This window comes from Anastrepha obliqua, chromosome 4, assembly GCF_027943255.1.
Source record: "Anastrepha obliqua isolate idAnaObli1 chromosome 4, idAnaObli1_1.0, whole genome shotgun sequence".
NCBI classification, from domain to species: Eukaryota; Metazoa; Arthropoda; class Insecta; order Diptera; family Tephritidae; genus Anastrepha; species Anastrepha obliqua.
Window position 1 is genome coordinate 91,732,309 of NC_072895.1, and position 23,074 is coordinate 91,755,382.

Genomic DNA, 23,074 nt, shown 5'->3' on the forward strand with positions numbered 1-23,074 from the left:
CCAGACTAAAAGAGACCACCACAACGCAATACCCCTGTACGACAGCGAATTTTGAAAAGATTCGCTAAACTGTAAAATCAAGCGCAAAGCGCAAAGCACTGGAAGCTGTACAACGAACAGCGGCACTCAGAGTTGCTTCAGCCTACCGCACTGTCTCAGGCGCAGCAGTGTTTGTGATCAGCGGGGAGATACCTATCGAGTGGACGCATGGGATTCTAGGAAAAGACACGCCACCACTAACGCCGCGGAACGGAGAAGCCAAACCCTGCAGCGGTGGCAAAACCGATGGGACATTGATTCAAGTGGCAGATGGACGTCGTAGCTGATTTCTACAGTAGGTAAATGAGTTCAACTGAATTTCGGGGAAGTGAGCATTTCATGACTCAGTTTATCTCGGACCATGGATACTTCTGGAAGTACCTATACCGCATGGGTAAGGTAAGTGAGCCCAGATGCATATCCTTCGAAGCACCGAACGGTGACGCTGAACACACGTTCTTTAATTGCGACAGATAGCTCGTGGAAAGAGATGCTCTAAAGGAGCAGATTGGCCGAGATTGTGCCGAACAATGTGATCGGCAAGATGGATGCTTGAACGCGAGAATAACTGGCATGTGGTCCGTTGTAGGCGTATTAAGGAGAAAAAAGACAGATCTCGACACAGTACAACAAAGCGTAGCCTCACAGACAGAGGCATAAGAAGGCGAGCCTATAGCATGAAGCTGGCTACAAACGTGGTGGACCCAGATATGGACGTCATTCTGGGCCCTCCCGATGTAATGCAGAAAGTAGTCCCGGGAAGGGAGTCTCATCAGAAGATGAGGAGGGATCGTTTTAGTGGCCACACCACACAACGTTGTAGACGACGGTCGCTGTAAGAGTGAAGGTATTTTGAATCCTATCTCACCCATCAATCAGAACAAAAAAACAGAAAAGAAAACAAAAAAAAAAAAAAAATCTGTTCCCTGTGGCCGCGAGTGTGCAAGTCAATCCAGAGACATAAAACTCGTAAGCTATCTCAACAATTAATCCTCTGACGTACCGACTTACCGACGGCAGCAGAAGCAGTAACGGCGCTAACACGCATAATGATGAACACCTGAGGCCCTAAGCAAAACTGCAGGCGATTACTTAACACCGTTGTTTTATCGACTTTGCTGCATGTAGCTCCAGCATGGGTGGAAGCCATACACTAAAGCTCAGATGTAAAGAGTATAGAATCAGTGTACCAACTGTGTGCTCTCAGAGTGCATTTCGCACTGTATCAGAAGACGTCATTATGGTTGTTGCAGGACTACTTCCTGGCAAAAGAGTGCACAGAAGTATACAAGAACCAAGCTGGTATAGCACAGCTGACTATACGCAAGAAAGCAAGGGAACGCAGTATGCGCATATAGCAGAAAAATGGAGTTCGTCCCTCGACAGACGCTTGTACCACTTGATCCCCATAATCTCCAAATGGGTTAACCGATTGTCTGTCCTCGATTTGAGTACGAAAGGGAGGAGTTAAGCATTAGGGTGGGAAAGCCAGTAACAGTTCTTAATCTAGTGGATATGATGCTTGACTCTGAAGATAACTGGTCCTGTGTCTGTAATATGGCAAAAAGTATGATCACATTTCATTTCAGGGGAATTTATTCCAAGCAAACTTTACATGAAGACTAGTGCACACGAGTATAATTAACGCTCTGTCCCATTGAGTGTGTTCGAGCCGCTAAATAATTACTGCAATATTGTAACAATATTACTTTACTGATGCTCTGTAACTGATACTGTGCAGCAATACCGCAATGTTTATTTTTCGACGAACGTGTTGCTTAAAAAAGTAGAAATTTTAACTTATTTGATAGCAGATGAGATGATGGAAAGGAGTCATGATAATTTTTTAATAAACATGGACAAAAACAAGAGGGAAAGACATATTTTAAAAGGCTTCTTGTTTAACCATTGTTCCAAACAAAGAAAAGTGAGGAAAATGAAATACTGTTTTGAAACTATTGCACGGTACCCTGAAGATATCTTTTGACGTGATAACGTCTTATAATTCGATTTAACAGGCTGCACGCACGAAAAAATGTGTCGTTACCTTGCTCATTAGTGTTACCTTGCTCATTGCAGTTACCTTGAATGAACTACAAGCGAAAGCGCGGAACGAACGACAAAGCAAACAAAGCAAACGAACGGCAACGTTCGACATCTTGCTCTCTCCCACTTAAGTGAGCGTATATGTGTATGTATATGCGCATATGTACATATATAAATTCACGTATTTGTATTTGCATATGCCTTCTTATTGATTATTATTAATTTGATTTACTTGAAGAATTTAAAATAAAACCAAGTTTGTTAATAATACCTGTTGTTTTAATGTTATTATTATTTTTTGACGTGATAACGTCTTATAATTCTATGTAGCCGGCTGCACGCACCAAAAAATGCGTCGTTATCTTGCTCATGCGTCGTTACCTTGCTTGAACAGCATGTTATGTTATGTTATATGTTATGTTATGTTATATGTTATGTTATGTTATGTTATGTTATGTTATGTTATGTTATGTTATGTTATGTTATGTTATGTTATGTTATGTTATGTTATGTTATGTTATGTTATGTTATGTTATGTTATGTTATGTTATGTTATGTTATGCTATGTTATGTTATGTTATGTTATGTTATGTTATGTTATGTTATGTTATGTTATGTTATGTTATGTTATGTTATGTTATGTTATGTTATGTTATGTTATGTTATGTTATGTTATGTTATGTTATGTTATGTTATGTTATGTTATGTTATGTTATGTTATGTTATGTTATGTTATGTTATGTTATGTTATGTTATGTTATGTTATGTTATGTTATGTTATGTTATGTTATGTTATGTTATGTTATGTTATGTTATGTTATGTTATGTTATGTTATGTTATGTTATGTTATGTTATGTTATATTATGTTATGTTATGTTATGTTATGTTATGTTATGTTATGTTATGTTATGTTATGTTATGTTATGTTATGTTATGTTATGTTATGTTATGTTAAAGTATATTATGTTATGTTAATGTTAACTCATTCTCTATATCCATACAAAATATCTATCAAACAAATAAAATTAAAATTTTCTTTTGAAAAATGCAACCATTCAATCAGTATTTTCTTATGACGTTATCACGTTAAACCATCGCACTTTCTGGTGCACAGCTGACATCACCTTGTGGAAACTTGGCAATAGTAGGGTTACTTATAGAGAAACCTCCGATCGCTTTAATGTTGGAAAAGGAACAGCACACAACTATTTTTCAACAGCAGAACTTAATGGAAAGTTGTCAAACAATTAGAACGAACTGTTTTCCATTCGTTATTGGATGCATGGACGGGATTCACTTTCAGATTAACACACCAAAGAATGACGCCATAAGCTATTATGACCGTAAGGGAAATCATTCAATAATCATGTAGATTGGTGGCATATTCCATGGATGGTAATATCACTTGCTTACTAATTTATCTAGAACTTCTTTGAGCTCCATCATTCTGGACACTTTTTCCTTTTCAATTTGGAGTTTTTCTTTTTCCAGAGCCATAACGTCGTTATGCCTCCTCTTTTCCCCCCTACAGCCTCTTTTTTCAAAAACTCCAGTAACTCGGTTGCTGGTATTTTACGTTTCTTATTACGAACATTTACATCGTTCTCTTTTTCATTATTTAGAGAACTGTAAGCAGTTTCCCCATCAGAATCAATGTCATATTGATGATTGTTGCCTGGACATTCATGAACTTCTCCATCATCTTGTAGAATTTCGTTGCAAGAAATGTCCAGGGAACTCTGCAGATTTTGAGAAGGAGGAGAAATGGAATGTCTACTGCCATAAACTTCATCAAGTTCATTAAAAAATTCCCAAGTTGTGGCATCTCGTCCTGTACACTTGTTTCTCTTTTTAATTATTTTGTAGGTTGCGACCATATTTAAAAATGTCCTCTATAATTCATCTATTGTAGGGCTGAGATCTGGAGCATCAGTTTTCATTTTATCCAGAACTTTGCCCCAAAGAACAGATTTCTTTTTCCTCCCACTTACAAACTCATCTTCCAGATCCAATCGACATCTGACCAACAACTTGATTTCAGTAACGCTTAGTTTTATGCTAAAAAGAAATCATAAACAATATTAGAATATAAAAATAACATTGTTTGCAAAATTAACTTACTTTTCCTCCTCCATCTCAATTGCGCAGTGAAAATTTTTATGTTGCGTATAATTTGCCAGTGATGAGCAACAGATTGTCAACATTTTGTTCAACGAACGCGGGCGTTCCCAATGTTGCCGAATTTTTTCCATAGAACGTGATGCTCTGTCATAAAAAGCAACACTGCCGCAATATTCACAGCTCGAACACACGCATTCACTTCTTATTTTTAATTCATATGCAAAAGAAGTATTAAATATTAAATGTGCCATGTCGGACTACCACAAAATTTCAAGTTTATATGATATCAATAATTTTTCAACCCATACTTGCTTGCTGCACACACTGCAAAAATAAACACAGCACCTCAAAATAAATACAAAAAAACAACAACATTATTTAACCAACTCTTCTCCACAATTTAGGATCTGCTGTTACCTTGAATAATAAATATTACTCTTTAAAGCCAGCCAGCACTACAACTTGTCCATTTGTGCAAATATACCCTGACAGCGGTGTCTGACACTGGCGGATATGCGTGCCAAATCATCGTCTTCCTTGTGTTCACACACACATATATATATATATATATCACGCATACACGTGCTGCATCAGCATTTTGTCATATGTATATGAAGCAAGCACCCGCTGCTGGCAAACGTCCACCCACTTTTCCACGTTATGCTATTTTCTATGCCAGTGCATTTATTATGTGCACTTGCATGTATGCGTGTATGCGTATGTGTGTATTTGTATAGGTGCATATGTATCTCTGCGGACTCACAAACTCGTACATATGGTATGTGTGTGTGTATTGCTATGTAGGCCACAACTAAGAATTGAGCGCATGCCATCAAGGACGTGAGCTGTCATTGTAATTTGTCATCAAGTTTGGTGTGCTGTTCCTGTTGCTGATTCTGATTGTGATTCTGCTTCTCCTGCCTTCGACTCTGTTGCTGGCAACATGTTACTTTTGTATTTTTGTTGTTACCGTTGTTTGCATTGTAGTATTTTTTTTTTCTTACTCTGTTTACTGCAATGTTTGCAGTTGCTCTCCTTCGTCCACAATTGCCAGTGTCAACTTGGCACTGACTCAACAAATAATAATAACAAACAGCAACAACACAACTGGTAACTGCCACTGGGAGACCCACCAACATTACTGCCATTATGATGATGCACTCAAGCTATCCCAATGCTGCATTGCTGCCTCGACCGACAATGTTGTTGGCATTAGAAAATGATGAGTATGAAAATATGAAAATTTCATTGCCGTTGAATTCGGTGTGACATTATTAAAGTAGACCAAGCGGCTGTGAAGGGTTCGAACGTAAAATGGAAACACTTAATTCTTGGTCACCTAATGAAAAAAACAAAATACAAAAATGTGTGACAAATTCAAAATGATATTATATTTAATGGCGGTTTAAAAAATGGTGGTGTGGGGTTGAAGAAAAGTCTGGGATAAGACATCACAGGATATGAAATGGTAAAAAGTGAGGATACAATTGGATCAGATAGAATGGGATGATAGAGTAAAAAAAGAAGAACAAGATAGGAAAAGTAAAAAAAAAACAGTATAAGAGAAGAGTAGGAGCAAATAGTGCAGCACTAAATTGTAAAGTAGATAGTATGATAGTAAAGGATAGGATACGATAGAATAGCAGCATACGAGGTGTGTTAAAAAAATAAGGTGAATTTTTTATGTTGGTATATTCGTCTCGTTCCTCACAGCAGTGGTAATGGTTATACGGATTAGGCTAAGGCCTTTATGCGCTGCGACCAGATTGATCTGTTGTGCGCCGCTAATTACTTAATTATAATTATTTAGTATATCAAACCAGCTCCTTAGGAGAGGAAGCAATTGTAGGTCTTCCTCATCTAGTAGGTACGAGCCCAGGATTCTGGGTCTGCTGTGGCCTAATGCCTCACAGTTGGGGATTAAGTGTTCCATGGACTCCTCTTCATCACAGCAGAACCTGCATGATCTTGTACTAGATAATCCTATTGTGTTAAAGTGTTTATTACAGGCAAAGTGACCTGTAAGTGCTCCACAGAGTAATCTGAGGCCCTTTTTATCTAGGGTTAGAGCAGATTTTGCTCTTTTGGCATTAAAGTTCAAAAACTTTTTGGAGTGATTAAGGCCGCTTTTATCGTTCCAGTGTTTCCTTATTTTAGTTCGGACCCATTTTTTGGTTTCCTGTTTTATATAATATTATTTTTGTTAAAGCCGAAAAATGGATTTGGTCCATTAAATAGCCTATCTGCCCCTTTTTTGGCATAAAAGTCTGCCTTCTCGTTTCCTTTGTGTCCCTCATGTCCTAGTACCCAAATCTGTGAGACCTGATTATGAGTAGCCAGTTAGTTGAGTGCACTCTTACTCTCTATTAGGACAGTTCATGTTTTGGTTATCGGATTAGGGTTGGATGGAGTGCTTTCGTCCTCTGCATCCAACTCCTCAGCTTCCATTTTGTCCGCCAATGCATCAGCACTAACGGGTGCAGCCTTCAGCTTGAGGGTTACTTGACTGAAACGGTAGTTTACCCTTTCATTGTACTCCATCAAACTGGCTGCTGATTTCCGGTCTACTGCTAGAACCAGTGTTATGTTTGAGCCTCTTTCAACTCTTCTTAGTGTACGCCAGATATCGACGTGGAGGCCTTTATTTTGCTTCCTCAAAAAACCCAGTATTTTCGGGGTTTTCAAGGACTGGGAATTGGCAAAGTTCCCCACTGCGATCCGTAGGTGAGGTATATTTGATTCCTCTGTGGTCCACAGTGAAGCACCCTCCCATGGTATCGCGTCCGTGATAGCCGCTTTTAACCAAGACCAACCTTACAATGCAGAACCATGTACCCTGCTTTGTAGACCGCACCCAAAAAGGCCGGATTTATTTTCTGGTCTTACTCCACGAGTATTTTCCCAAGAATAAAGTTCTGAATGAAGTCCATTTGCTTTGTTGTTAGAGGCGTGAATTTTCAATTTTCGCGGGCTACATACATTCGACTTTCGATTATGATTTTGTTTTATCGTACATTCGTCTCGTCCTTCACGGTTTTAGCAATATATATTAGAATGTTTAGTTTGTTTGTGAGAGGCATAAATAAGACAAATCTTTTGCGTGTTCGGCGATTTTCTGCTATTGAAAAAAGGGGATCAGAGAAGTTGTATCATATACAGTTTGTCAAGAATATCTTTGCATAGTGAAGAAAAATTTAAAATTTTAGCTTTGATCGAGAATTCCAACAACAAATAAAAAAATGTATACACACATTCCATTACTGTACTTCTCTACGACTATTAGGCGCCAACAGATATTAAATAAACCAACATTACAAAAATAACAACAAAAAAAAGATGTTTACTCTAATTAAAAAGTGTCAAAAAAATCTTTGAATAACTGATGAAAACAACAAAAAATGCAATTATTTTCGGCGAATTTCATTTATTTGGGTTTTTTTGCAAATGGTATGGAATGTGAAAGGGGTCAGAAATTATTTAGTTATAAAGTGATTGTCTTCAGCGCTACAAGTGATCTCAGATTTGAATAAAAAAATGCCACGAGTTTCAAAAAATATTATTCAATTAGTGTATTTCAATCACTACAAAGGTAAATCAGCCAGAGAAATCGCCGATATGTTCGCCCTCAAAACGAAAATTGTATATAATACTCGTATAATAAACCGTTGAAAATGAAGAAAGACTTGAGTTGAAAGGATCTACAGGCAGACCAAAAAAAGTGTCGGAGCGGATTAAACGTAAAATCATTAAAACTATTTATAATAGCCCGCACAGCAGTACAAGAGGAGCTAATCCTCAAGTGGAAAAATACTACGGGTAAAGAGCTTCTCATGAAACTGTTCGAAAAGTGTTGCAAAAACACAAATACTCTTTAAGAGCGGTTAGGAAAAAACCCCTGATATCAGCTCAAAACGCTAATAAAAGATTGCGATTTGCCACCGAGCACATATCACTTCCCACAGAGTATCGGAATGACGTTATTTTCTCAGATGAGACGAAAATGATGCTCTACTACCTTGATGGACCCGATGGTTTGGCGTAAGTCTCTCACAGCACTACAAAACAAAAATATTATCCCTACCGTAAAGTTTGGAAAACTGTCAGTAATGGTTTGGGGTTGTATGTATGTATATCAACAATGGGAGTGGGTGAAATCAAAATTTTGGACGAAATAATGAGCAAATCTTGATATTTTACAAAACGAATTGACTTCCAGTATTAGAAAATTCAGCTTTGTTGACACGGAAAATTCGAACAAATTTAAATACAAATACTATCAAGATAATGATCCCAAACATAAATCTTATTTATGTAGGTGCGCCCAAAGTCCCGACATTAACCCAAGCGAAAATTTGTGGGTTTATTTAAAAAGAAAAGTAGGAAAAAGATCGCCAACTAATAAAACTGAATTAATAAGATTCATCTGAGAAGAGTGGGAAGAAATATAATACCATTGGAATATGATATTCCGAAACTAATTAAATCAATGCGAAGTCGTCTTTAAGAGGTAATTGATGCCCAAGGAGGACATACAAATTACACAGTCCTGCGAGGATGAGTTTCTAGAATGGCTGTACTTGTTTCTTGTAGTTTTTTATGCGCTGAAAACGAATCTGACCTTCAAAATGCTCCATCACGTCAGGATTTTTGGTAAATGAAGCCTAAAGGTCAAAAAATGGCCATTTTAGCCATTTTTGATAATTTTTTTTGGGATAGAAAATTTTTTTTTTTCAATTTTTGACGAAAAGGTCGCATAGTACAACTCTTTAGCTTTAAAACCCTTTTTTTTAAATTATTGTACGATTTTTAAAAAAAAGTTATGACATTTTGAAATTAACAGTTTCAGTTACGTATACGTTGGGTATAACGTCTATGAATGACGACGCTCGCTCTGGACGCCCCAGCACATCAACAACTGATAAAAATGTTGATAAAGTGAAGAAAATTGTTATGAAGAATCGTCGAATCACAATTAGAGAAGTTGCTGAAGATGTGGACATATCGGCGTATCGGTTGGCTCATGCCATGCCATCTTTTCGGAAATGCTGGGCATGAAGCGTGTGGCAGCGAAGTTCGTTCCAAACTTGTTGAATTTTGAACAAAAACAGCGTCGCAAGAGCATCGTTCAGGAATTGTTGAATGACGTCAACGATGATCCAGATTTGCTTAAAAGGGTCATAACTGGTGACAAATCATGGGTAGGACAACAAAACCAAAGCCCAATTGTCCTAATGGAAGAGTCCAGGAGAGCCGAGACCAAAAAAAGCACGCCAAATTCGATCAAATGTCAAGGTTTTGCTCACTGTTTTCTTCGATTACCATGGTGTAGTGCATAAGGAGTTCTTGCCACAAGGTCGTACTGTAAATAAGGAGTATTACCTTGAAATTATGCGCCATTTGCGTGTAGCAATACGAAAAAAAGCCCCGAATTGTGGAAAAAATTGCATGGCTTTAGCATCATGATAATGCACTTGCTCACTCATCTTTGCTTGGCCAAAAATAACGCCGTTATCATGCCTCAGCCACCGTATACACCAGACTTGGCCCCCTGCTACTTTTTCCTATTCCCAAGATTGAAGAGACCCATGAAAGGACGGCGGTTTGCGACGATTGAGGAGATAAAAACCGAATCGCTAAGAGAGCTCAAGGACATGGCCAAAAGTGCGTGTCAGAACTACTTCGAGGCTTCGAAAAAACGCTGGCACAAGTGAATTATACCTGAAGGGGACTACTTTGAAGGGGATGAAATATAAATTGATGAATAAATAAATACTTTTTGAGAAAAATGAAAATTAACCTAATTTTTTTAACACACCTCGAAGAATCGAATAAGATAGAATAAAATAGCAGAAAATACCCTATGGGTGGGTTGGTTACGTTAGGTAGTATAGGATGGATATAAAATTGCATGGAATAGAAGAGAGAGCATAGAAAAGGGTATATGATGACATTGGAAAAATAACCCAGTATAACAGTAGCAAATAAAATATGATAGAGAGAAAGAGAAATAGTGTTAATGTAGATAAAATGATCCAATAGGATAGGATGTGACTCGATGAGAAGGCATAGAATAGAATAAGATAGGACTAAATAAGATAGTTTACTTGGTAATAGGTGTAACTATAGCCGCAGTAAGCAAATATGTAGCGCAAACCTCTCTCGCCCGACAAAACTAACGCTCTACAAGTCGCTCATCTTACCCATGCTACTCTATGGCACTGATGCATGGATTGTGTGCAGCCGCTCTTGGATTATGCGAGCGAAAGATACTTCGGAAAATCTTCGGTTCTCTTCGTGCTGGTGATAACTACTACGGCCGATTGAACCACGAGCTATATGAGCTCTACGACGTTATGGACATATGAAGCGCGTCAATATTCAGCACTTGCGCTGGCTGGGTCACGCCGTTCGTGTGAATGCATAAGCTCCAGCAAAGAAGGTGTTCAGATGGCAAGTTAGAGGGCATAACGTGGGGGAAGACTATGTGTCCCATGGAAGACCCAAGTCGAGAGAACCCTATCATCGCTTGGTGTAACAAATTGGAGAAGCAAAGCAGAGACGCCTGGCGAGACTTATTGCCGTCGGCCTTAATCCGTTAACCGATTTTAATCCTTGATCAGGCCATATAAATAAGTAAGTAAGTAAATTGGGTAGTTTAAAATAGGCTTCTATAGTTCAGGCGGCTGCGGTAGGAAAATGGGGTGGTGTGTAACTACCATTCAGGAGTTCGTAAGTTCGAATCTCGGTGAAAGACCAAAAAGAAGAAAAAGTTTTTTCTAATAGCGGCCGCCCCTCAGCAGGCAATGGCAAACCTCCGCGTGCATTTCTGCCACGAAAAAGCTCCTCATAAAAAATATCTGCCGACCGGAGTCGGCTGTAGGTGCCTCCATTTGTGAAAACAACATCAAGGCACATGCCACAAGTAGGAGGAGGAGGTCGGACTATATATATACATATACAATAAGTCAGCACGCATAACGTACAAGTCAGAGTCAAGTCACGGACAGTGGGCCCAAAAATGTCCTATGGGCAAACAAGTCTAATACACTGAAAAAAAATGTGTACATTTATTACCAAATTTCTCTCCCGAAATCTGAGATTATTTTATTATTATTTTTATAAAATATTATTATTATTATTATATTTATAGAGTTACTCCATCTCGGTAGGGTTCGCAACTACCGGAGATAACATGTGTCCCGAATATCGGTATCAAGGGACAATGCTCTGTTGTTTTGTGTTAAGAGTGTGAAATTTTAATAGATCTGGTTTAGAAAGGACCTTACTATATTACAAGTTTTCAGTATAACAGCTTTTTGTATTTGTGCGTGTGTTTTTTCGTTTATATTTATTGATTTTAGGTTTTGTATGAAAGTGTTGTGTAATATTCCTGTTGCTGAAATAATAAATGGTACTATTTTCACTTCATTTTGTTTCCATATGTTTTTGATTTCTTCTGTATATTTGCTGTGTATATTAACGTCATTAGGGACACTTATTTCTATGAACTGTGTGGTTTTTTCTTTCTTATCTATTATTGTTATATCTGGTCTATTGCATGTTATTGTCTTGTCAGTGTATATGGTTCTGTCCAAGTATAGTTTAAAGTCTTCGTTTTCTAGTATGGTTTCAGGTGTATATTCATAATATGGTGCTGTGTCATTGGTTAAGTTGAGAAAGGTGGCTATTTCCTTGTGGATGATTTTGGCTACTGTATTGTGTCTTTGTGTGTATTTTGTCCCAGCGAGCATTGGGCATCCCGCTGTTATGTGGTCTATAGTTTCTGTGTATATGTTACATTTACGGCATCTGTCGGATGTGATGGTTGAATCTTTTATTATGTAGTTTCTTGTGGCTATGATCTGGTCTTGTATTCCAATGATGAATCCTTCTGTTTCTGCTTGTAGATCTCCTTTTCTTAGCCACGTATATGTATTTTGCTGATCTATGTTGACGTTGTTAACTATATGTGGGTGTTTTCCGTGTATTTGTTTTTGTTTCCATGCTGCTATGGTTTCCTCTATTGTATGTTTTGGTAGAATAAGGCTTTGGTTGTTGAGGTTAAGGGGCGTTAGTTCTTTGTCTGCTAGTACTATTGCTTTATGAAGGGATGAGTCTTGGTTGTAGAAGTATGTTCTTAAGTTATTTATTTGGTTGTTATGCAGCTGATGGATATCAATAAGTCCCCTTCCTCCATTTTTTCTGGGTATTGTTATACGCTCTTTACATGAATGTGGGTGATGTTTATTATGTTTTGTTAATTTCGTTCTTGTGGCTATCTTTAGATTTTCGATATCTGTATTACTCCACTTGATTACTCCAAAAGAGTATGTTAACAACGGTATCGCATATGTGTTCATGGCTTTAAAAAGGTTTTTCGAGTTCAAGTAGCTTTTCAGGATCTTATTTATACGCGCTAGATACGCAGCGGTTAATTCTTTTTTAGTTGTTGTATGGTCTATTTTTATATTTTGTTTAAAACCTAGGTATTTATAAAACTCATTTTCTTCCATATTTAGGAGAGTTTCATTATTTAGTGTTTCTATTGTGTCTCTGTTCGTCCATTGTCCGCGTTCTATATGTTGGGTTTTGCATTTATCTATTCCAAATTCCATTTTTATGTCTATAGTAAATTTCTCAGTTATTTTTATTAATCTTTGTAGTTCTTGTTGATTTTTCGCATATAGTTTTATATCGTCCATGTATAATAGGTGATTTATTTTGTGAATATTTTGTTTTTGACTTTTTATATCAAATCCATATTTTGTTTTATTGAGTATTATTATTATTATTATTATTATTATTTAGTGACTGGTATGAATACCAGTACTAAAATTATGTTTGAGCATTGGCTGCAGAGGCCATCAGCTCTGTGTCGTCTGTGGGTGTCTGGATTATTTGTTATATTGTCATTTCGATAGTTTTAATGAATTTGCTTATTTTTTTCGATGTTTGAGTGACTGGGAATGGCGAGGATATCGCTTATTTGTTTTTTTTTTATAAAATAATCTCAGATTTCCTGAGAGAAATTGTGTAATAAATATACAAATTTAAATTTCAGTATTTGCATAATTTTGTAAAATAATCTCCGATTATAAATATACTTTTTGCTGTACAACCCTGTGTTTTTGTGTTATTATTACAAATGTAAAGAGAAACGTCAAAGTGAAAACTAAATAAAATGGGCGTAAGCGAAGAAAACAGGTTTTTTAGACATAATTCTAATAAAATTTTTGTTAAATATTATGAATTATGCATTTATATTATAGAAAATAGCATCTGTCCATAAACGCTTTGTCCTCTTATTAATTATTATAAAATGTAATATCGAATTTCGCAAGCGTATTGCTGCCATAATTTTATGCAACCTCAGTAGACCTCGTTCACGGATTTCCTCCAACTTTTTATTACTAGCAGCAAATTGCGCAATTAAATTAAGTATTGCTTCTCTTTGCGATTTCTTCCTTTCGTTAATAATTACTAAGCAAACTAAAAACTCCGAAATATTCCACCAAAGCAATTTCTATGAAGAAAAACCTTTCAAAGCAGTGTTGACAGCTGATTGTCAATTTTGCAGCTAATCTCCCATTTAACTTTTATGTATTTATTGCTAATCACTGCATGTGTGAACGGACTTTTAATCTGCAGATTACCTGCTGGTTACCTCAAGCCGTTATACCAGCTATCTTGCCGTTGGCAGGGTGCTACTAACTTCGTTATCTTTTGATTACCTCGACCGGCTGCGGCGATTACCTGAGCGGTTATGTTATTATTACTCTGCCCTTTTCCACCAGTTACATATTTTTCATAAATCATCCTTCATAAATAAAAAACCAAATTTCCATTTTAGTATTATTTGTACTTAAATTTTTTTTTTCTGTTTATAGATATACTAATATGCTTATTTAAAATACTTGTCATTGTCCTTTTTCTTTTGTTTTCATTTCGTACGCGTCTGCTCGACAATTATGCTTTGGAATTATTTTAATAATCATACAAATGGATTTTAATCAAAAAACGAAAGCGTTCGGTTATTTATGATTGCAGGAGTTGGAGCTGCCGCTTTTTTTGTAATCCAGTAGCCGACGACGTGGACGAATATAACGCATACAGTTGGGTATGGCGCGTCGAATGCGTCCAGACTATAAGTGCGTTTATATACAGGGTTGGCCATATTAAACTGACCCATTGAGTAACCCTATAACTTTTTACTGTAATTTGAAATCTAAGGTTTACGTCAACAAGCCAAAGACACTAGGCGCACTTAAGGCCAATATCCGACGGGAAATAGCCGCCATATCGGCCGAGACGCTGGTCAAAACTATGGAAAACGCCGAAAAACGGGCACATTACGCTATACGAGCTAAGGGCGACCACTTGCGCGATATCATATTCAAAAAGTGATGTAAACGAATCTCCTTGAACTAAATTAAATGTTTTTCACAATGAAACACAAAAAAATGTTTCTTTTTCCATATTTTTTTAATAATCACATGGGTCAGTTTAATATGGCCAACCCTGTACATATCCAAACACGTGCTAAGGGCGACCACTTGCGCGATATCATATTCAAAAAGTGATGTAAACGAATCTCCTTGAACTAAATTAAATGTTTTTCACAATGAAACACAAAAATATGTTTCTTTTTCCATATTTTTTTAATAATCACATGGGTCAGTTTAATATGGCCAACCCTGTATATATATATAATTGGCGCGTACACCCTTTTTGGGTGTTTGGACGAGCTCCTCCTCCTATTTGTGGTGTGCGTCTTAATGTTGTTCCGCAAATGTAGGGACCTACAACTTCAAGCCGACTCTGAACGGCAGATATTTTTATGAGGAGCTTTTTTATGGCAGAAATACACTCGGAGGTTTGCAATTGCCTGCCGATGGGCGACCGCTATTAGAAAAATGTTTTTCTTAATATTGGTGTTTCACCGAGATTCGAACCAACGTTCTCTCTGTGAATTCCAAATGGTAGTCACGCACCAACCATTCGGCTACGGCGGCCGCATTTAGCTTCATGAAATTAATTATGGAAAATACCAATATTTTAAATCTGTTTTGCTGGTAAAAAATAACTTTCCGTTATCGGGCTATTGATTGTGGTTCTTAATTTTATTTTATACATTTCACTTTACGAGTATTTTAATTTTTGGTTTCTAGTTTCTATTACATTCAGGTTTTGAAATTTTATCACTTCTATTACCCTGTAATCTACAGTTATACATCACTGTTGTCATTTCTCTCTATACAACACTGTACAACGTTGCCGTCGTAAATCAGCTGATTGTCAATCGATTGTGTAGTTTACGTTTGCAAGCATTTTTCTACAGTTTAACACATTTATAGCATTGCAGTGATAAAATTATTTTATTTATGAAAATTAAGTGAATATATTAGAACACACCATGGAGGAGTTAAGGCGCCTTGAATATTTATCACTGGTGTCAAAAATTTGCACCGAATTGGAAAACCACTTGGGTCTAAACGACAAAGATCTGGCGGAGTTCATAATAGATTTGGAGGATAAAAATCCGACATTTGACGCTTTTCGCAAAGCATTACATGACAATGGTGCAGAATTTCCGGATTCATTTGTTACTAATCTACAGCGCATAATTAATTTGATGAAGCCGGGACGTACCGATGAAGGAACGGATGATGTTGGTGGGGTGAGAACTGCCAAAAAGGATCAGTTGACGCGATTGTTTCCAGGTTTAGCTTTACCTAATGATAAATTTAGCAAAACTTATAGCAGTGGAGGAGAAAGCGCCAGCGAAAGTACATCCAGTGATTCTGATTCCGAAGCGGAGAAGCAGAATGAAAGGAAAACGGAGAGTGAATCAAATAAGCGCACTGAAATGGACGATGTAATGGCTGAACTAGAAGCACTTGCACCGAGTAAGCGCGAAAAGTCAGATAGTGTGGATGACACAATGGCACTGTTAGAAGCACTAGCACCGAGTCGGCAAAAGGAAGATGACAAATCGAAAGACGATGATATCGATGACGTGATGGCAGAATTGGAGGCTTTAGCTCCAAGTAAACAGATAAAAAGAGAACAAAAAGCAACCAAGAACGAACACGATAATGACATGATTAAATTAGAAGCACATGCGTCAAGCACACATAGGAAATATGATGATGTAAAAATCAAGTCGGAGAAGAAGAAAAAGCTTGCCCGACACTCTCGTTCACGCTCAAAGGAGCGCGACAGCCACCATGAACGCAGCAGCAGGCGTGAAAGAAGCCGCGATCGACGTTCACATTCAGCTTCACCAACAGAGAGGCGACGCAATGACAGACGAAGACGCTCACGTAGCAAATCGCGACATCGAGACAGAGGACACGAACGCGATAGAGAACGTGCCCGTGACCGTGATCGTGAACGCGATCGCGGTGGACGTAGACGCCGTTCGCGATCCCGGTCACGATCCCATGGTCATAGCACCAGCAGTAGCAGCAGACGTCGATCGCGTTCACATTCGCGTGATCGTCATGGTCGTTCCCGTTCTCGTGAACGCGGCGATCGTAATAGCCGAAGAAGATCGCGCTCGCGGGATCATAACGAACGTAGCGGACGGAAGCGCTCCCGTTCACATTCTGCAGAGCGACATAGTCGTAATGAGAAGATGCCACCACCAGCGCCGCTACCCGATGACCCCGAGCCAGGGAAAATTTATACAGGTAAAGTGGCGAATATTGTACCATTCGGTTGTTTTGTGCAGCTCTTTGGGCTGCGTAAGCGTTGGGAAGGACTGGTGCATATTTCACAGTTGCGTTCCGAAGGACGTGTCACCGATGTAACGGAGGTGGTACAAAGAAATGTGAATGTAAAAGTTAAAGTGATGTCTATCGCAGGACAGAAGGTGTCACTTTCTATGAAAGAAGTTGATCAAGCGTCGGGACGTGATTTGAATCCGCTATCGCATGTGGCACCAGATGATGATCTGAGAGATCGTAATCCGGATCGGCCGTACAGTGGTACTTCGCTGCTTAATTTGCAAGTAAGTAATTTGTATAAATACGTTGGAGATCTTCATCTCACCTTTGACTTTTCTGCACAGGGTGGTAGCATGGATAACGATGAAAGTGACTCGCGGAAGCGCGTCACGCGCATATCCAGCCCCGAACGTTGGGAAATTAAACAAATGATTAGCTCCGGAGTAATCGACCGCAGCGAAATGCCAGATTTTGATGAGGAGACGGGTCTAATACAGAAAGAAGAAGATGATGAAGCCGATATTGAAATTGAAATTGTGGAAGAAGAGCCGCCGTTCCTTTCGGGGCACGGGCGGGCGCTGCACGACCTCTCTCCCGTGCGAATTGTTAAAAATCCCGACGGTTCGCTGGCACAAGCCGCCATGATGCAATCGGCTTTATCAAAAGAGAGACGAGAACAAAAAATGTTACAGCGCGAACAAGATGCCGTTGCTCCAACAAATATGAGCCGCAACTGGATCGATCCACTTCCCGACGAAGATGAGTCCCGTGCTATGACAAATACCCGCGGCATAGGATCTGGCGCAACCATTGAAGTGCCTGAGTGGAAAAAGCACGTTATAGGCGGAAAGAAGTCGTCATTTGGTAAAAAGACGGACATGTCGCTTTTAGAGCAACGTCAATCCTTGCCCATTTACAAACTGCGCGATGACCTCATCAAAGCTGTATCTGACAATCAAATATTGATTGTCATTGGTGAGACGGGCTCCGGCAAGACGACACAAATTACTCAATATTTAGCCGAAAGTGGATTCACTGCGCGTGGCAAGATTGGTTGCACACAGCCACGTCGTGTAGCCGCCATGTCAGTGGCTAAGCGTGTGGCAGAAGAGTTCGGCTGTCGGCTGGGGCAAGAAGTAGGGTACACTATACGTTTCGAGGATTGCACCAGTCCGGAAACGGTTATCAAATACATGACAGATGGTATGCTATGCACTGAATTATGCCAAACTTTTCCTAATATTTTTTCTACAGGTATGTTGCTACGCGAGTGTTTAATGGAGTCGGACTTAAAGTCTTATTCCGTAATTATGTTGGATGAGGCGCATGAACGTACAATACACACAGACGTGCTCTTTGGTCTCTTAAAGGGTGCCGTACAAAAGCGGCCTGAACTGAAACTGATTGTAACTTCAGCCACACTGGATGCAGTAAAATTCTCACAATATTTCTTTGAAGCGCCAATTTTCACCATACCTGGTCGAACCTTTCCCGTCGAAGTGTTGTATACCAAAGAACCAGAGACAGACTACTTAGATGCTTCACTAATTACCGTTATGCAAATACATTTGCGTGAGCCTCCTGGCGACATATTGCTCTTCCTTACGGGTCAGGAAGAGATTGACACTGCTTGCGAAATTCTTTACGAGCGCATGAAAAGTTTGGGTCCCGATGTTCCCGAACTGATTATACTGCCTGTGTACTCGGCATTGCCCTCTGAAATGCAGACGCGTATCTTCGATCCAGCGCCAGCGGGTAGCCGAAAAGTCGTTATCGCCACCAATATTGCTGAGACCTCGCTTACAATCGATGGTATTTTCTACGTCGTTGATCCGGGATTTGTCAAACAGAAGGTTTATAATTCCAAAACGGGCATGGATTCGCTGGTGGTCACACCAATATCCCAAGCTGCAGCTAAGCAGCGCGCCGGTCGAGCTGGACGTACAGGACCCGGCAAATGTTATCGCTTATATACAGAGCGTGCGTATCGAGACGAGATGTTGCCTACACCAGTACCAGAAATACAGCGTACAAATTTGGCGATGACAGTATTGCAGCTGAAGACTATGGGTATTAACGATTTGCTGCATTTCGATTTCATGGACGCGCCACCTGTAGAATCTTTAGTAATGGCTTTGGAAAATTTGCATTCATTATCAGCGTTGGACGATGAGGGCTTACTTACACGTTTGGGACGGCGCATGGCCGAATTTCCACTGGAACCAAATCTCTCGAAAATGCTCATTATGTCCGTGGCATTGCAATGTTCTGATGAAGTGCTAACTATAGTATCCATGCTGAGCGTACAAAACGTTTTCTATCGACCGAAAGACAAGCAAGCCTTGGCAGACCAAAAGAAAGCTAAATTCAATCAGCCCGAAGGCGATCATCTAACACTACTAGCCGTATACAACAGCTGGAAGAACAACAAATTTTCGAATGCCTGGTGTTACGAAAACTTCGTCCAAATACGCACACTGAAACGTTCGCAGGATGTACGCAAACAGTTGTTGGGCATTATGGATCGGCACAAATTGGACGTTGTTTCGGCTGGTAAAAACTCTGTGCGTATACAAAAAGCGATTTGTTCAGGTTTCTTTCGCAATGCCGCTAAAAAGGACCCACAAGAAGGTTATCGCACACTCGTTGATTCGCAAGTGGTGTACATACATCCCTCCAGTGCACTCTTCAATCGTCAGCCCGAGTGGGTGGTTTATCATGAGCTGGTACAAACTACCAAGGAATATATGCGTGAAGTAACCACTATAGATCCGAAATGGTTGGTCGAATTTGCACCATCATTTTTCCGTTTCTCTGATCCAACGAAATTGAGCAAATTCAAGAAGAATCAACGACTCGAACCGCTCTACAATAAATATGAGGAGCCTAATGCTTGGCGTATATCACGCGTACGACGAAGACGGAATTAAGCTGCATGTAGAATATTTAGCATTTAATGTGAATTCATGTTTGTAAGCTATAAGTTAGTATTTAATCAACATATTTTATTTGAATTATAAATTAAAAACATAACTATACCGCTAACTGATTGAATGATCTTATTATAATTCTAAAGGATGGCTTAATAACCTTTGCGTCCACGGAATCTTTGTCTGTTATCGAGCTGCAAAGGAGTAGATTTTTTGAAATATGATTGATAAGCTGTATATATGGCCACCACTTACCAAGGACCGTTTGCACTCGAAGAATGTGTTTCTAAGCACTTGACACTCGTCTGGTACATTGTTCAATTTAAGGCACTCCCGGGGTGTTTTCTTATCCTAAAAAAAACCAAATATTGTATATTTGGATGTGTTGCTACTCCGAATATTGTCACTCTGTGTACTCACAACACGGCAGCAATCACTTTCGAGCAAGCACATCTTCAGATCCGCTCTAACGCCCGCACATGCTGAGTTATCAGCTAGTTTTTCATCACCCTCGTAGCGCATCATCTTGTTGATAGTTTTGTGTGGAAGTTTTCGAACAAAAAAATTTAAGAAAAACAACTTATCCTAAAACAAGTCTGAAATTCTGAAATTACACAAATACCCAATGCAATTGAATTCATAACAGATCAGCTGTTGCCGATTATCAGGGATGCCAATAGAATTATGGGTTTTATAGGTTAGAAATAATTGGCAGTATATTCTTTGTTTAAAAATATTTTGAGAAGAAATTAATGAAAAAGATGTAATTATTAAAAGTAATTATATATTTATATATATAATTGGTGTGTATATGTTTTGTTATGTTTTTTGTTGAGCCAAGCTTCCTCCTCCAATGACTGGTGTTTGTCTTGATGTTTATTTACAAATGGATACTCTTGCGGTTTCATGCGACATCCAACCGACAGATAGTTTTTATGAGGACCTTCTTCTGGGCAGAAATACCCTCTGGGGTCTCCCATTGCCTGCCGAGGGCAATTCACTATTAGAAAAACCTTTTCTACCAAATTGACACTTATTGCTGTTGTAGTAACATAAATATTCCTCATATATATGTATATAGGAAATGCTGTTGAAGGGACTGTTCTTGGCCGGATATAATTCTGGGTCGTTCCGGTTACGTATAACCAACTGTCATGGGGCATCATGTTAGTTGGTTTCGAATTCGGCCTTACTGCGTGGTAGTTGCATAGAAAATTATTTGGCTTTGGTGGCCGCCGTAATATTACCCATTATTAAAGGTTTACATAAAAGAGGAAATTTTTGGGAAAAAATGCAATTTTTATTTAAGGTTGTGGCAACATTAAATTCACTGTAGAAACAGCTGATTGCAATGGTGTCAGGGAGGACTTGCTAAAATAAAAACAAACTGGCTATTGGTTAAATGGAATGAATAAAAGTTAACACAATGTCCCGCAACTGGTTGGTATACGAATTCTCTTTAAAACTTTAACTTACATCCTTCTTCTCACAGCTTTCTCAAGCCCACCAGATATTGGCCCCTAAGCAAACATCGCTCCGCCAGCCAACATCTTTGGCAACCGCCTGCAAGCGGCACCGATACTGGCATACGCATTCATAATTGCATAGCTCGTGAGCAAGTTCCTTTAATACTGCCTAATGACACATACGCTACTTGGTATACATGTGGTCCTACAGTCTACGATTCTACGCATTTGGGACATGCCAGCTGTTACGTTAAATTAGATATTATACAACGTATACTGCGCCAATATTTCAATGTGAATGTTGTGACGGCTATGAACATCACCGATATTGATGATAAAATCATACGCAAAAGTGAAGAATGCGGTAAAGGATGGCGTGAGTTATCGGGTCTGTATGAAAGTGAATTCTGGTCAGATCTGCGCCAACTCAATGTACTGGAGCCAAACATAAAGCTACGCGTCACCGAACAGATACCACGCATTGTAGATTTTATTGCACGAATAGTAGAACAAGGAAACGCTTATAAAGGTAATGACGGAAGCGTATATTTTGCGGTGAACAAATGCGCAAATTATGGTAAGCTTCAAAAAGTTAATTTGGCAGATTTAACAGAGCAGCCAACAGAAGATGGCGAGGGTAAAATTGCTGCAGCGGACTTTGCACTGTGGAAGGCGCAAAAAAACGAGAAGGAGCCGGCATGGTCATCGCCCTGGGGAGCAGGACGCCCCGGTTGGCATATCGAATGCAGTACGTTGGCAAGTATGATTTTTGGGCAACGACTAGACTTCCATGCTGGAGGTTTGGATTTGCGTTTCCCACATCATGAAAACGAAGAGGCGCAGAGTTGTGCGTACCACAATACACAGCAGTGGGTAAACTATTGGTTACACACTGGACAATTGCATGTTAAGGGACAAGCGTCTAAGATGTCAAAATCGTTAAAGAACACCATCTCAGTGGGAGAAATGTTGCAACAATATACGGCGGACGAGTTTCGTATGGCGTGTGTGCTCTCAAACTATCGTAATGCGGTGGAGTATGGTGACGAACTTATGCAGACTTCAAGGAATACGTTGAAACGTTTTAAAACATTTAAAGCGGATTGCCTTGCATATTTAAGCGGCAAAAAGCCGACTGCAAATGTGGAGACAAGTGAAGTATTGGCTGGCTTACAGCGCGCACAACAAGATATAGATGCCTGCTATAAGGATGATTTCGATACAGCGCGCAGTATTGGTGTGCTGCTGGAGCAAGCAAGTGCGGTGAATCGCCAAATCAATATTGCAAGTGGTGTAGAAGCCGAGTTAAGACTGACTACTAGCAGCTGCTTGGACGCAATAGCCGCAGTAGACAACTTTGTGCAACAGCATTTGCGTATTCTAGGTTTCAGTTTTATTGAAGATTCAAAAACGCAATTGATAGGTGCGGCGTCAGAATTCGACTTGGATGGTTTAGTGGAGGATTTGCTGCAATCACGGCGCTTAATACGCGAGCGTGCCGTTGCTGCGAAGAACAAAGAACTATTTCGTATATGTGACGAACTGCGTAATTGTTTGCGTCAACATGGAATTGATATACAAGATCATAGTCAGGGCACTTCATGGCAATTTAGTGGCGGAAAGAAATAAATATGCTGATTTAAAAACGGATGTGTACGTATCTTTTTCAATTGAATATAAAAGACGTAAGTAAGGAAACGGAAGTAGTTTTTTTAGTATATACATACATTTCTGAAACTTATA

General features: G+C 39.1%; 3 protein-coding genes across 3 annotated transcripts; 2 read left to right on the forward strand and 1 right to left on the reverse strand.

The window, feature by feature from the left end:
- The first annotated feature begins 15,523 nt into the window (after positions 1 to 15,523).
- LOC129244675 (ATP-dependent RNA helicase DHX8) lies at positions 15,524 to 19,911 on the forward strand. Its single transcript, XM_054882447.1, has 3 exons — positions 15,524 to 17,219; positions 17,280 to 18,138; positions 18,190 to 19,911. The coding sequence occupies exons 1-3, from the start codon at positions 15,621 to 15,623 to the stop codon at positions 19,863 to 19,865; spliced, it is 4,134 nt and encodes a 1,377-aa protein (XP_054738422.1). The 5' UTR covers positions 15,524 to 15,620; the 3' UTR covers positions 19,866 to 19,911.
- An 8-nt stretch (positions 19,912 to 19,919) lies between these two features.
- On the reverse strand, positions 19,920 to 20,517 carry LOC129244676 (cytochrome c oxidase assembly factor 5). Its single transcript, XM_054882448.1, has 3 exons — positions 20,286 to 20,517; positions 20,121 to 20,216; positions 19,920 to 20,059 (listed from the first exon to the last, which is right to left on the reverse strand). Exons 1-3 carry the CDS (start codon positions 20,388 to 20,390, stop codon positions 20,018 to 20,020), a joined length of 243 nt encoding a protein of 80 aa, XP_054738423.1. The 5' UTR covers positions 20,391 to 20,517; the 3' UTR covers positions 19,920 to 20,017.
- A 693-nt stretch (positions 20,518 to 21,210) lies between these two features.
- Positions 21,211 to 22,981, forward strand: LOC129245934 (probable cysteine--tRNA ligase, mitochondrial). Its single transcript, XM_054884381.1, has 2 exons — positions 21,211 to 21,305; positions 21,358 to 22,981. Exons 1-2 carry the CDS (start codon positions 21,292 to 21,294, stop codon positions 22,958 to 22,960), a joined length of 1,617 nt encoding a protein of 538 aa, XP_054740356.1. The 5' UTR covers positions 21,211 to 21,291; the 3' UTR covers positions 22,961 to 22,981.
- Positions 22,982 to 23,074: the final 93 nt, after the last annotated feature.